We start from the raw sequence: 15,000 nt of genomic DNA on the forward strand, positions 1-15,000 counted from the left end.
ATTTGTCTCTCTTATTCAATATGACAATATCCGGTCGACGGTCTTCGATTACACAATCTGTCTGAAAATCATAGTATCATTACTTTTCCATTCGCCTGCATAACTTTACTTGGTACATGCTCATACCAGTTCTCTGTTACTTCATATCGGTAATTATGACAATATGAGCTAATGAAAATATGCACATACACTTTATCGTGTCGGCACTTCTATTCCTTTTTGTGCAAGGCTCTAACATCCACTTACCAAGTGGATCACATTTTCCCCGCTCTTTCCACGTGTATGCCTTTCAAACTCTCCATGCACTCTCATTTCTCTTCTCTTCTCTACTCCTTCGTTAAATTTTTCCCTGCCCATCATTTCATCTCCATTTACGCCCATATCTTTTGTGGCATATTGCAGCAAGCCTTCATCACTATTTACAAAATACTCGGCAAGCGTTCTCTTTTCACTCCTTATTCAACGGTCTATACTAATTAGTTCTCTGCCACCATTCTTTCTTTTCATATACATTTCGTTTACGTTTGATTTAGGGTGTAGCGGCCCATGGAGCGTCAACAAATTTCTCGTCCTTCTATCCAGTTTTGATATTTCCTCCGAAGTCCATTTGAGGGTGGACGCACTATAGCTGACCACCGCAACGGTCCAGATATTCATTACGGTAATCAAAGATTTGGCATTCAGGTTAGATTTCAACACCATCTTCAACCTTTTTGATGCGCCTCGCTAAACTTGACTTTCATTTCTCTGTGTAGAATATCATTCAACCCACAAATCCCTAAAAGTCTATACTCACTACCGTGGGGTTCACCCATGGTCTCTCCCGATGGTAACCGTAATCCTGTGTAGGTCGCTTTCTTCCCCTCTTTTCATATTAAGTACTGAGCATTCGGTAATCCCAAATTCCATACCGATATCCTTACCACACTTCTGGACTGTTTAAGGAATCTATCTGCGACATGGCATCTATCTACGACATGGCTCTGGGTTCAGTCCCACAGCGTGGCCTCTTGGGCACGTATCTTCTTCTATAGCCTCGGGCCGACCAAAGCCTTGTGAGTGGATTTGGCAGACGGAAACTGAAAGAAACCCGTCGTATATATATATATATATATATATATATATGCGCGTGTGTGTGTGTATATATATATATGTATGTGTATGTGTGTGTGTGAGAGTGTATGCGCGTGCGTCTGTGTTTGCCCACCTACCATCGCTTGACATCCGATGTTGCTGTGATTACGTCCCCGTAACTTAGTGGTTCGGCAAGAGACACCGATAGAATAAGTACTAGGCTTACAAAGAATAAGTTCTGGGTGTCGGATTGTTCGACTAAAAGCTGTGCTCCAGCATGGACGCAAATGACTGAAACAAATAAGGGAATAAAAGAATATATATAAGCAAAAATTGGTAGTTGTAAAATCTAAGAGATCAACTCAGTAGTTGTACTAACAAGTATTATTCGTAGCTACTTCAACATGGTTGTCCGTTCGAACGGACTCTATTGCAATGTTGTAACCCAAAAGTACATCTGTTTAACGATGCCTTTGGTTAACGATGCAGGGCTGCATCCGATAAATTAAGAGCAGCGGAGCGAACCCCTATCACCTTCTAGCGACAGCACCGTCCCACCAATCCTGGTTTCAGGTTATTTCTGGCAGAAACGTTAGCACGCCAGCGAAATGCGTAGCCATATTTCGTCTGTCGTTACGTTGTGAGTTCAAATTCCGTCGAGGTCGACTTTGCTTTTCATCCTTTCGGGGTCGATAAATTAAGTACCAGTTACGCACTGGGGTTGATGTAATCGACTTAATACCTATGTCTGTCTTTGTTTGTCCCCTCTATGTTTAGCCCCTTGTGGGTAATAAAGAAATAGGTTATTTCTGCTCATCTTCAGTACTGATCACCTCATCTGCTAGAGATAGCAGTTGCTTACTTCTGCTTCAAATATATATTCATAATTAACATCATGATTTAAGGTCTCCCCCAACCCAGCTTCTGTTATAGACTGTTACTTTATACCCAATTTACTACTCCTAATATTTTGACAATACTTATGACCACACCTAGCCATTAGGTATCAACTCACTCGTGCCCTTCATTTCAAACAGACACACTCCTCTAGTCTTAGATTTTGTAGTTGATAAAAAGATAATTAATTTAGAAATGAACTACAATCCTTTAGAAGCTATGACCCCAGTAAGCTTCATGCCTTTCTTTGAAGTGTAGTCTTAGCTAAAATAGCGACAACATGGATTTCTTTCATCTTCTTGCTCTGTTTAGAGTATTTCAGTTAAATTGTATTAATGTGCCCGACTGATTAAAATCATATTTATTCGTGAAGCTGATGATAGCCCTGCATTTAAATTAATGTAATGATTGCATTGTTCAATTAAATGGAGTCGCTTGAAACGGTCGTACTGCATCACTTCTTGATATCGTGTTGCTTATTTTGATATCCTTTTGCTTCTTGATATCCTGTTGCTTATATATATATATATATATATATATATATATATATATATCACAATCAAGGAACGGCCATAATAGGCCATTCACCCACTAGAAATAACAGCCAAAAGCTTTAACCGCAAAATAACAATCGGCGGCTTATATTTATTTGCTGCCGATAAATTTGGCGCGAGTGCGATGATTTGAAAATTTTAGGTCAGATATTGCCGAGGCAGGGACGGGAATGCCTCGTGAAAAATATCTGTTCCGACTTGGCTATTTCTTACTGATGAATCTAAGGGCCTATGGTAGATTGGCTTGATTTAATTTAATCAGGTTAGTTTACCATTAAACAGTAGACGAAACGGTGCATCGTATAAGAAATTACAGAGTAAATGTTTTTTAATTTTCTCCTGGTTTACGGAATTGATGTTATTTTGCGGTTAAAGCTTTTGGCTGTTATTTCTAGTGGGTGAATGGCCTATTATGGCCGTTCCTTGATTGTGATGTTGAACTTAAAAATGGTCTATGACTATTTAATTTTTTCCCACTAGGCCGCTGGTGGCAAAAAAATTCTACAAAATTTTTTTTTGCCACCCTATATTGATTAAATATTATATATATATATATATATATATATAATATATATATATATATATACAGAGAGAGAGAGAGAGAGAGAGTAGTGGTACAACAAAGCACCAATGTGTTTACTGGAAATAGCAGTCGATATATTTACTTACGACGTTATAGTAAAGCTTCATTGTGTATATACTGGGAAAGACGCGTGAAGGCAGCAAACATTAAAAAAAGTTGTCTTACCTCTAGGAAGAACATTATATAAATAGACAACTCAGAATCTTCTAAATTTACGGTGCCTTAATTTACTGGAAAGTAATACATTTGTATGGTAATATTTTATTTTCCATTGAATATATTATATATATATATATATATATACTTTATTTTAAGCAGCAGAAAATTCAACAAAATCTGTTACTCTGAGTTTCTCGTTGCCGTTCATCAGAGAGTTTTTGCTAGCAAAAACTGTCTGATGAACGGCAACGAGAAACTCAGAGTAACAGATTTTGTTGAATTTTCTGCTGCTTAAAATAAAGCATATAACTCTACCACTGGTATTTGAGTACTCTTTTTTCCACCTTGTTTCACATTTATGTGTTTACTACGGTATATATATATATATATTAATAGTAATAGTATGACAACAAAAGAATGAATGAGACCTCGATATTATGTAAATAGAGGAATTCATCTGTAATATAATGTGACAAATATTCGGTTGCCATACTAAAATTCCGAGTTTTGGATGTCAGGGTGGAAATCTGCTCCGGCATCTCGTCAGTTATTAAAACAAGCAAAAATGCATGTTTTGTTCGTATATATATATATACACTTTTAGCCTTTTACTTGTTTCAGTCATTTGACTGCGGCCATGCTGGAGCACCGCCTTTAGTCTCAAGCAACTCGACCCCGGGACTTATTCTTTTGTAAGACCAGTACTTATTCTATCGGTCTCTTATGCCGAACCGCTAAGTAACGGGGACATAAACACACCAGCATCGGTTGTCAAACAATGCTAGGGGGACAAACACAGACACACAAACACACACACGCATATATATATATATATATATATACATATATACGACGGGCTTCTTTCAGTTTCCGTCTACTAAATCCACTCAGAAGGCTTTAGTCGGCCCGAGGCTATAGCAGAAGACACTTGACCAAGATGCCACGCAGTGGGAGTGAACCCGGAACCATGTGGTTGGTAAGCAAGCTACTTACCACACAGCCACTCCAGCGCCTATATGTATATATATATATATATATATATATATATATATATATATATATACATATATATATATATAATATATATATATATATATAATATATATATATATATATATATATATATATATATATATATATATATATATATACGTTATATAATTAGCGCTCAATAAAATAATTTACTTTACCACATACTGAAACTTTTAGAAATAGCAGCCAAAAAGTTTTTTTAGCCATTTCTTCTACTAAAATATTTTGTTGTTTTTCCCTCCATATCTACGTGAATTATTTTTGAGTAAGCACTATCTGGGAGACTTTCCTTATAGTAGAAGAAATGGTTAAAAAACCCTTTTGGCTGCTATTTCTAAAAGTTTCAGTATGTGGTAAAGTAAATTATTTTACTGAGCCCTAATTATATAACGTAATATTTTGAATATACCTTGAATGGTCCTTTTACATACTGAACACTACTTGGTGAAATTAATTAATGATTAATTGATTTTACCCTTTTATTATATATATATATATATAAGTTTCAAGCAAATTATTTTGCAACGAACAAATATGCTGGTTCTAAAATTTCTCTAAGAGATAAACGTAGTAGTCGTACTTACAAGTATTATTCGTATCCACTTAAACATGGCTGTCCATTCGAACTGACTGTACAGCAATTTTTTATCCGAAGAGGACATCTCCTCCAGGTGGTTAACAATGCAATGGATGTTTAAATAATCGCAGTAGTGTCTGTTCAGGCGGCCAGCTATGTTGAAGTTGTTACATATATTACCTTTAGTACAACTACTGCGTTGTATAAGAAGAATCCCAAAACCTCTTATAGAGGTTTTAGAACTAGATTTTTGTTTGTTGCAAACTGAGCGTTTGTATGTTATATTATATATGTTGTATATTATGTATATATATATATATATATATTATATAATATATATATATATATATATATTATATATATATATATATATAATATGCTGAAAAGTTTCAAGCTTTATACTATCAGCATGCAAAACTAAATGCAATAACCAATGAATACACTGGACCCGGAGGAATTGCAATTCCAGAGGCACAATCAGTGCGTGACCTGGGTATTTACATGAGTGATGACGCAACCTTTCGTGTACATGTTGCTAAATTGGCAATGAAATGTAGACGACTGGCCGGATGGATTCTCAGAACCTTTAGAACAAGAGAACAAGAAACCATGATGGTCCTCTGCAGGACACTTGTCCTAAGCTACTTTGACTATTGCTCTCAGCTATGGTCACCATCCAGTGTCAAGTTGATCACAGAACTTGAGGCGATCCAACGTAGCTACACGAAGAAGATAGCCTCTGTGCAGAATATAAGCTACTGGGAAAGACTCAAAAGATTAAAACTCTATTCCTTGGAGCGTAGACGAGAAAGATATGCCATAATATACATCTGGAAGATCCTGGAGGGACTTGTCCCAAACTTTGGCATCGAGAGTTACACAAATGCCAGAACTGGGCGCCACTGCGTGGTGCCTAGGACTCCAAATTTGCCATCAAGATGTAGGACAAGATACTGTGATAGCCTCGGCTTCCGAGGCCCACAGCTCTTCAATATCCTCCCGAAGAACCTAAGAGACCTGCATAGGGTGGATGCAGATGTCTTTAAAATGAAACTGGATCTCTTCTTGTCAGGTATCCCAGATGAACCAACTTCACGGCAGGAGGTGCAGAAGGGGGCAGCTGCATCGAACTCTCTCATGCACCAAATGGCAGTTGCTAAAACGCATTCGTGAAGTAAAACTATGTAGCAACACCAAATGGCGGTGCCCCAGCATGGCCACAGCTCGTGAGCTGAAACTAGAATCAATCAATCAATCAATCAATATCTAATATAGGATAAAATTTTTCGAAATGAAATTATCAATGCCCATCATATTAAAAAATACCCTTAAAGGTTAAATTTATAAACAACTTATAAGGAGAAAATTCTTATGAATTAACTCTGAAATTGGGACCGATACGATAATAACGGAATTCTTTAGAAATTTCTTTCGGCTTGTTTCGAGACGCGTGCTTATAGCGTTAAATTATATGGTCATTGACAATTTGTCTATTTTCGGCATATTTGGCATTAGAACTTTATTCTTTTGCCTTTGTTTATAAGTTGTATATATATATATATATATATATATAATATATATATATATATATATATATATATATATATAACATGTGACCGCGTGTGTACCGTTGGCAATTTTTTCCTCTGTCTTCCCTTCTCTGGATCTTTCCTTCTCCTATGTTTCCGACGAAGATCTCCGCTCGAAACGTTAAACCCTCCTTCTTTCCTTCTTCCCTGAGCGTCCAATAATACTATATTTGTTTCACGTCCTCGCGTAGTTGTGTTTTTTTGTGCTTTCTTGTTTGGATTAACTTTATATATATATACAGGGTGGCCCGAATGTAAGCTTACAGTTATCACGTAGGCACTTTAAACGTCTCTTAAAATATTATATTACATTTAAATTTCTATCTTACAATCATATTGTTCATGCACATCTTAAACAGACAATGTTTAACCTCTCAGATGCTCAAAATATCCTCCTTCAACATTGCAACAGTCTTCAAACCTCTTCAGAACATTTACATACACAGTGCGATACAAATTCCGATCTCCATCAATTTCAGTGAATGCATCAGAAATGTAATCTTTTATTTCAATTACTGTTTTGGGATTCTTCTCATAAACCTTGTTCTTAACAACACCCCGCAAAAAGATATCCATTGGTGTCAGGTCAATGGTCATTCGATGCTGCCCCGTTTTCCAAACCAACACTGTGGAAAGGTTTGCTTAAAGGTCGTTTCCTACTGTCAAATGAAAAGGGAGCTTGACAAAATTAACTAAATTAGCATAGAATAATGGTTTCGTATTTTTTATGATTAAGATCTAAACTGTTAATATATGAATGCGAAAGAGACAGTTGATTAACTGTAAATCTACTTTTGGGTCATCCTGTATGGCAAGCAGAAACAGGCAGCTGCCATTTCTAGCAGATGAGGTGTTCAGTATTGAAGGTTTGCTCCCCTACCCGCAATTTATCGGATGCAGCTCTGCAGCACTAACCAACTAGAGGAGACGTCTCTTGAGGTTGAACATTTGTAGTAGAAATCCGTTCGAACGGACAGCCATGTTGAAGTAGCTACGAATATTTTATTGATGGACATATAGCGGTACGTAGGCAGACTCAAGACATCGTTAGTGAGATTTTTATTGATGTACCTGAAGAGACCCAGAACGGGTCGAAACATGTGTTGCGCCCAATAAAGCATATTACACATTCCATCTCCTATTTTATTAATAATGTTACCTCAACCGCCGCTACGAAGTTCCTGCAATAACTCTACGGATGACACCAAGTAATCGGAACTGTCCCGATGATTTACTTAGATATCTATTTATACATTTTGTACAATTTCTCCATCACAAACATACACACACACACACACACACATATATATAAGTATCCGCGTGTGAATCGTTGGCGATTTCTTCCTCCATCTTCCTTTCTCTTGGACTTTCCTCTGTTTCTGATGAAGAGCGTTGATCGAAACATTAAACCATCCTTCTTTCCTTCCCTGACCGTATGTTAATACTTCACATGTACCACGTCCTCGCGTTGTTGTTTTTTTGTGTTTGTTCTTGTTTTTTGAATTTCTATATATATATGTATATATATACATATACATACATATAACACACATGTATATATACATATATAAATATATATATATACATATATATGTATATATAAATATATATATATGTATATATATATATATATATATTATATATATATATATATATATATATATATATATATATATATATATATATATATATAAAGCTCACACTATCTCTATCTCTATCTCTCTCGCACAAACATATACATATACATATATGCATATTGATTTATTTATGTATTGTTTTACATATTCATAAGGTAAGTTTAAGATATTTAATGATTTTCTCTTAAGCATAAGTTTATTGCATTCTAAAACCAGGTTATAAGTATCACTACAATAAAGTGAAACATTAATATAATAGAATAATATAATAAAATAATATAATATAATCATACATGTTACCTACTAGCCAATGAAAAAGCAAAACGTTATAATCTACATTTAATTAGTATCATAGTCTTGCATTTGCTACCATAGTAGTATCAATTGAATGTTTACAAGTATTTACAAAATGTTTTTGAAACTAATAATGTATCTTCTGTATGTTGTTTTATTTTTATTTTTCTACAAAATTTATAAAAACAGAGAAGGGTAATTATTTTTAAAATACGATATGCACAAGCACCAATTTTGAAACAAAGAATCGTGTTTAAACTTTAGTTCTACTAACTTTCGTTTCGTTATGAACCATATTAAAATTGCTTTGATATCATGAATCGTAGATATCACATTTGTCACTAAATTTTTAACTATTTACAATGTTCTATTGTGTCTGGGGAGAGTCATTTTCTTTTTGTGCCTTATTATGTAACACACTCACCGGTAAAATCATAAGTCACAAAAAGAAAATGACTCTCCCCAGACACAATAGAATATGCTTCAACACACGAACTCATATAAAGAATCTTGCAGATCAAATCCAAAAACGAAATATTTACAATGTTGTTTATCGAAATTCGAACAATTTCACCAAGGACTAATTTCACTTAGATATGAGGATACAAGAATTCATCTTTACTCCGAGCAAGCAACATCAGTGTTTAATGAATTCAGTTTCGTTTTCTTACCGTGATTTTCACTATATAAATGCAAGCATATATGTTTGTTTCTCTCGTTTCAAAACGGTTCTCTATATTTCGTTCTAAATTTCATTATCGATTTCACTTTTGCACAGACGTCTTATAAAACGCTCCCAAAACATTTCTTCATATTCTGTTTCATTCGGCCATTCGAGGTACGTTTTCTGTTTTAGTAAAACTCCAAGCCTTTTCGTTTGTAAATTCGACGGAATTTCATTTAACAAAACAGGAATGATAATATCGTAGTGCTCTTCTAAGATCTTTTGCTGGGCAATACTTGCTTCAAACTGGCACCAGCTACTCTGAGCAAAATCATTTGACAACACTAAAACAACCTTACGGCTTTGTTGCATGCTGTCTACGATATTATCAACAATATCGTTTCCAACCAAAAAGTCCCTGTCATGTAAACATAAATTGAAATGGTTTTCTTCTTCTATGATGGGTAACAATTTATTCAGAACCCAGTTGGCGTCTGCGCTACAATAACATACGAACGCATCATATTTATAACGGCCATCATTAACGAGAGCTTTGTATTTTCTTTTTCTAATTAATGATTGGTATATACACAAACGAATCGACCATCGTTTTGTATAGGATAATATGGCTAAAATTACAAAAATAATCGACAAGACTGCCACAGCAACGCCGGTAACGGCTATTTTAGACGGGTCCCCTCTATTTTCACAATATTCCCAGCTAACCGAATACTTTTCTAAATGAGTATGCCTGAGTGCACCAGGACCATTGCAAAGATACCTTCTGTGATCCAGAATTCTTCTTGGATTTCTCTTCATCCAATCCCTAAACCAAAGTATATTGCAGTCGCATACAAAGGGATTGTGTGATAAATCAAATTTCAGCTTCTTGTTGCTGAATAGTAAAGGAGAAAATAATATTTTATTGACATTGAAGACTTTGTTGTACGCTAACCTAACCATCGTCAATGACGTCATGGCTGGACATTTCTCACTTTTCCATTCATCTATACTTGTATGTCCAATGGTAAGTGTCCTAAGACTGGTTATATTACATATGCCTTCAGGAATCTTACTAACTCCCCCTTCGAAAATTTCTAGATTATGTAATTTAGTCAATGGCTTCAGTAACACATTGAGGATCATGTTTCTAGTGGAATTTTTCAAAACCAAGTTTCTTAGTTCTGTGCAATATTTAAACAAGTCTGACGGTTCAGCTTTATTAATCGTAACACGTATGTTACTTAGTTCAATTGATCGCAAGTATTTGCTTTTAAAGACATCACGCTCAAATCTTACGAGATGGTGCTTGAAAGATATCAAAGTTATATATTGTAAATATTTCATTTGCCGAAAAAGATTCCCTTTGAATATAAATACATCTCCTATAATGATTCCCAACTTACGAAGATGATCTAATCCCGAGAAAAAATTATCGTCAAGAAATCTAATACCCACTAAACCTAAGTATAGTTTTTCAAGTTTCGGATAAAAAGGAAAACCAGTTTCGTTTTTAAATAGTGGCACTTGTGAAATTTTGTTATAAAAAAAATCTAGATAACCCAGATTAGGAAGATATGCCCACCTCTTTATTGAGGATATAGCATTATCTATAACTGAAAGTAAACGTAAGCTATTCATTCCGGCAAAATATTCTCCGTCAAAATATCCAAGACTGCATTTCCTCAAAAAGAATTCGGTAAAGTTAGTTCGTCTAAGTCCATCAAATGTGTTTTTGTTCCATCCCCCTAAATGGATTTCATATAATATTATTTTATTTATTGTGGCTGGAAAACCAAAGAACAGATTTCTCATTTCAGTCAGAGGAATTCGGCTTCGTATAAGTTCGAATGCTATTAGGTGCTTCAAATAAGAAAATACTCCAGTGGTACAAGTTTTTATGGCAGATGATTTAATTAACAAATATCGCAGTATATGCAATTCTGTTAAATTTTGAAAGGTTTTATTATCCAAGTGAGTAATTTGTAGATCCGTGAACGTTACAGCTGTGGTGTTAGGGTGGAATTTTGGCACATAATTGCTTCCTTCGCACGACCATGTCCATTTCCTTATAAGCCGACATGGATTTTCTTGAGTATAAGTGACTTCAACAGCGAAGAAGAGTATGACTAAAATCAAAGAATTCATTTGAGGGAAAATCGGGAGAGGATTCAATCTTCTGGATTCACAAAACCTCATTCTTTTACTGTATTAAAGTCTCGGCTATATCTGAAACAGTTCAAACGATATAATTTAATGAATAATAATGCTATATATTATACGAGCAGCAATGCGGTTAAATACTAACAAACAAAACTACAATTGGACAATGACGCACGTAACTGTAAAGAAATTGTATAATTTATCTACTTGTTTAACTACAGTTCTCTGGAGTTCGAAAATATTATATAGAATTTTAAACGAATATCATATTCATTCTTACCATATAAAATTAAAATCGCTGAGATACGTTGACTTAGACAGTCTATTCTTCAGGAATAGAACAGTCTGTTATGGATATAAGACTAATATGTTTAAAGGATAGAATTGTGAATTACGTCGATATTACTTTTCTCTGGGATATTTTCTTCGAAACAGCAGAGTGATGAAATTAATCTAACGTCAAATTTGTTATTCCAATACATGTCCTTGCCGCAGCCAACATTGCCAAATGGTCTTTTACCTCATGTACGTTTACGACAAATATAAAACCGTGCATATAAAAACATCTCCATATGTATGTAATATATATATATATATATATATATATATATATATATATATATATATAATATATATATATATATATATATATATTATATATGAAGATGTTTATATATATATATATAATATATATATATATTATATATATATATATATATATATATATATATATATATATTATATATGAAGATGTTTATATTTATATATATATATATATTATATATGAAGATGTTTATATATATATATATGTAAGGAGTCATGGTGGAGTTGCTATGTACATCTGCGAGGACCTCATACACAAGGTCCTTTTGTCATACTGAAATTTGGTGTGACACTAATTGTACATATAAGGCAACTCGGTGTAGTCATATGTGCTACATATCGCCCTCCAGATGCTCAAAGTCATGCAGGCAAGTTTGAAGAGTGCCTTACAAAAATAGAAGAAGTTCTAGTCACCTTAGAACAACACATAAGTGTACTTCTTATGGGAGTCTTCAATCTGCTCAATGTCAGATGGCCCGAGGGCCTTTCTCTCCCAGGAATGACACGATGCGAACGAGGACAAATGAGGTCCCTCTTGAACCTCATCAACACCCTGTACATGGAGCAAATAGTACTCCAACCAACCAGGGCAGGTAACATACTGGATCTCTGCTTCACAAATAATATGGATCTCAGCCATAATGTGAAAGTGACACCGACGCTACTCTCGGATCACAACATGGTAGAGCTGACCATGTACGGACCAAAGGAAAGCATTGTCATGCAGCCTACAAGAAACTCTCAGAAACTTTCCAGACTGAACTTCCATAAGGCAAACTGGAAACAAATTGAGAAAGGGATCCTCAAACAAAACTGGCCTAAATGTCTCTCCTCACCAGACATCGACATGAAACTTTAACAATTCATGTCTGTAATGCAAGCCATATGCTACAAATGTGTCCCAGAGAGAAAGGCCACTGTACACAAGAACGAAATTCCCAAACGAGAGGAAAATTCTTATGAGACGGCGTACAAAAGTTTCAAACACACAAACATACACACAACAACACACATACGAACACACACACACACACACACACATATATTCTTTTATTCTTTTATTTGTTTCAGTCATTTGACTGCGGCCATGCTGGAGCACCGCTTTTAGTCGAGTAAATTGACCTCCAGGACTTATTCTTTGTAATTCCAGTACTTATTATATAGATAACTTGTGTCGAACCGCTAGGTTAAGGGGATGTAAACACACCAGGATGGGTTGTCAAGCGATGTTGCGGTGAGAAACACAAACACACAAACATATATGTATATATATATATAAAACTGTAGTTGTGTGAGTGTCTGTCTCCTACGATTTAGATTCCTAACTCCTCCCACATTTAGCGGTGCAGTTTAACCAAATTCGGGTATCTTATAGTCGTAATTAATATCGAGCCCGTCTGGCTATTAGCGCGCGTCTACGATGAGTCTGCGATTTAAAAAATAATTTAACATCATTTTTATTCCATTTTAATGCATAATTTTTCGTGTGTCGATAGCGGCGGAGTTGGCGTCCATGGTCACACCTGCACCTGTTTGCTTCTCCCCCTTCTTCCCTCCCTCGTGAAGCTGTGGGGAAGGGAGTGTAAGGAAATCAACGTCGTAATACGTTGTCAAGGAGACCAGCGTTCTTTTAGAACAACGACTTCATGGCTTGAAGACACCAAAACAGAAATGGCTAAGAAAGCCCGAATTGGCATCTATAAGGGAAGTAACTCTCTAAAAATGCTTATATAGTTATTTCCCTTACAAACCCGAGCAACGCCGGGCGATACTGCTAGTATATATATACATGTACATTATATATATATATGTATGGATATGTATTTTGACGAGCTTCTTTCAGTTTCCGTCTACCAAATCTACTCACAGTGCTTTGATCGGTCCGAGGCTATAGTAGAAGACACTTGCCCAATCTCCCAGAAAGAGATTGTCAAAAGTAAAATGTAAAGCTTTATATAAGCTTTATTGTGTCAAGTACTTGTTATTACAGTACTTAACACTAAATATATACACAGAAGGAGGTATATTTAAGAATTTACAAAAACTTGTAGAGGTATAACTGACCTGTCTTTCTGACATTTGTTTCTTGTGACCCAATACGAATACATGTGTCAATCAGCTAGATACCCGTAGTGTATTATTTTACCTATTTCTTACCTAGATTAAAACTCTATTCCTTAGAGCATAGACGAGAAAGATATGCCATCATATACATCTGGAAGATCCTGGAAGGACTTGACCAAAACTTTGGCATCGAGAGTTACACAAATGCTAGAACTGGGTGCCACAGCATAGTGCCACGGACTCCAAATTTGCCATCAAGATGTAGGACAAGATACTGTGATAGCCTCGGCTTCAGATACCCACAGCTCTTCAATATTCCCCCGAAGAACCTGAGAGACCTGCATGGGGTGGATGCAGATGTCTTTAAAATAAAACTGGATTTCTTCCTGTCAAGTGTTCCAGATGAACCAACTTCACGGCAGGAGGTGCAGAAGGGGGCAGCTGCATCGAACTCTCTCATGCACCAAATGGCAATTGCTAAAAAGCATTCGTGAAGTAAAATCATGTAGCAACACCAAATGGCGGTGCCCCAGCATGACCACAGCTCGTGAGCTGAAACTAGATAAAATAAAAAATAAATAAAATAAAATAAATTTGCTATACACGCTATCTTCCTTCGCTATATTTGCACCGTGCCAAGCATTATACATGTGCAGTCATGTTTCTTTTTTTTTTGTCTTCCGCCTTGAAATTCCGTTACAGTCTTAGTTACGCTATCTTTACGTTTCGTATGTCCGGTTCCTTCACTTGTCGCTGTTCTCTGCTTGACCTCATTCTCTGCCGAAGATTTCGCTGTTCATTCTTAGATATTTTGTTTTGTTTTTGTTTTCTTTGTTTCCTTAATCATTCCTCTCCTCTTTCCTCCTGCACGATTCCATGCCGAATTGGTTTTAAAAAGTCATTCGGTCTATCTATAATGCTATATGGTAGTATTCTCTTCTCACGAGAAAGCCTTCATAGAATCAGCGTGATTGTGGAACCCTCTTGTCCATGCAATACATAGTAGAAAACAACATTTCAGTTTATATAATGCAAATTTACTAATCACCCAGTTACTCTCTCTCTCTCTCTCTCTCTCTCTCTCTATATATATATATATATATATATATA

The 15,000-nt window shown here is 35.5% G+C and overlaps 1 protein-coding gene across 4 annotated transcripts in view; it reads right to left on the bottom strand.

Annotated features, from left to right (window-relative positions):
- Positions 1 to 15,000, bottom strand: part of LOC115209088 (toll-like receptor 13) — a 56,832-nt gene that overhangs the window by 37,901 nt on the left and 3,931 nt on the right. The window contains exon 2 of one of the 4 annotated variants that reach the window (XM_029777199.2): positions 8,294 to 11,289. The exons of the other annotated variants lie outside the window; for them this stretch is intronic. Within the exon in view, the coding sequence (XP_029633059.1) occupies positions 9,142 to 11,259 (2,118 nt within the window). The 5' untranslated portion in view covers positions 11,260 to 11,289 and the 3' untranslated portion in view covers positions 8,294 to 9,141. Of the gene's footprint in view, positions 1 to 8,293; positions 11,290 to 15,000 lie in introns of those variants that run through there. 4 annotated transcript variants of the gene reach the window in all.

Source organism: Octopus sinensis, linkage group LG3, assembly GCF_006345805.1.
Source record: "Octopus sinensis linkage group LG3, ASM634580v1, whole genome shotgun sequence".
NCBI lineage: Eukaryota > Metazoa > Mollusca > Cephalopoda > Octopoda > Octopodidae > Octopus > Octopus sinensis.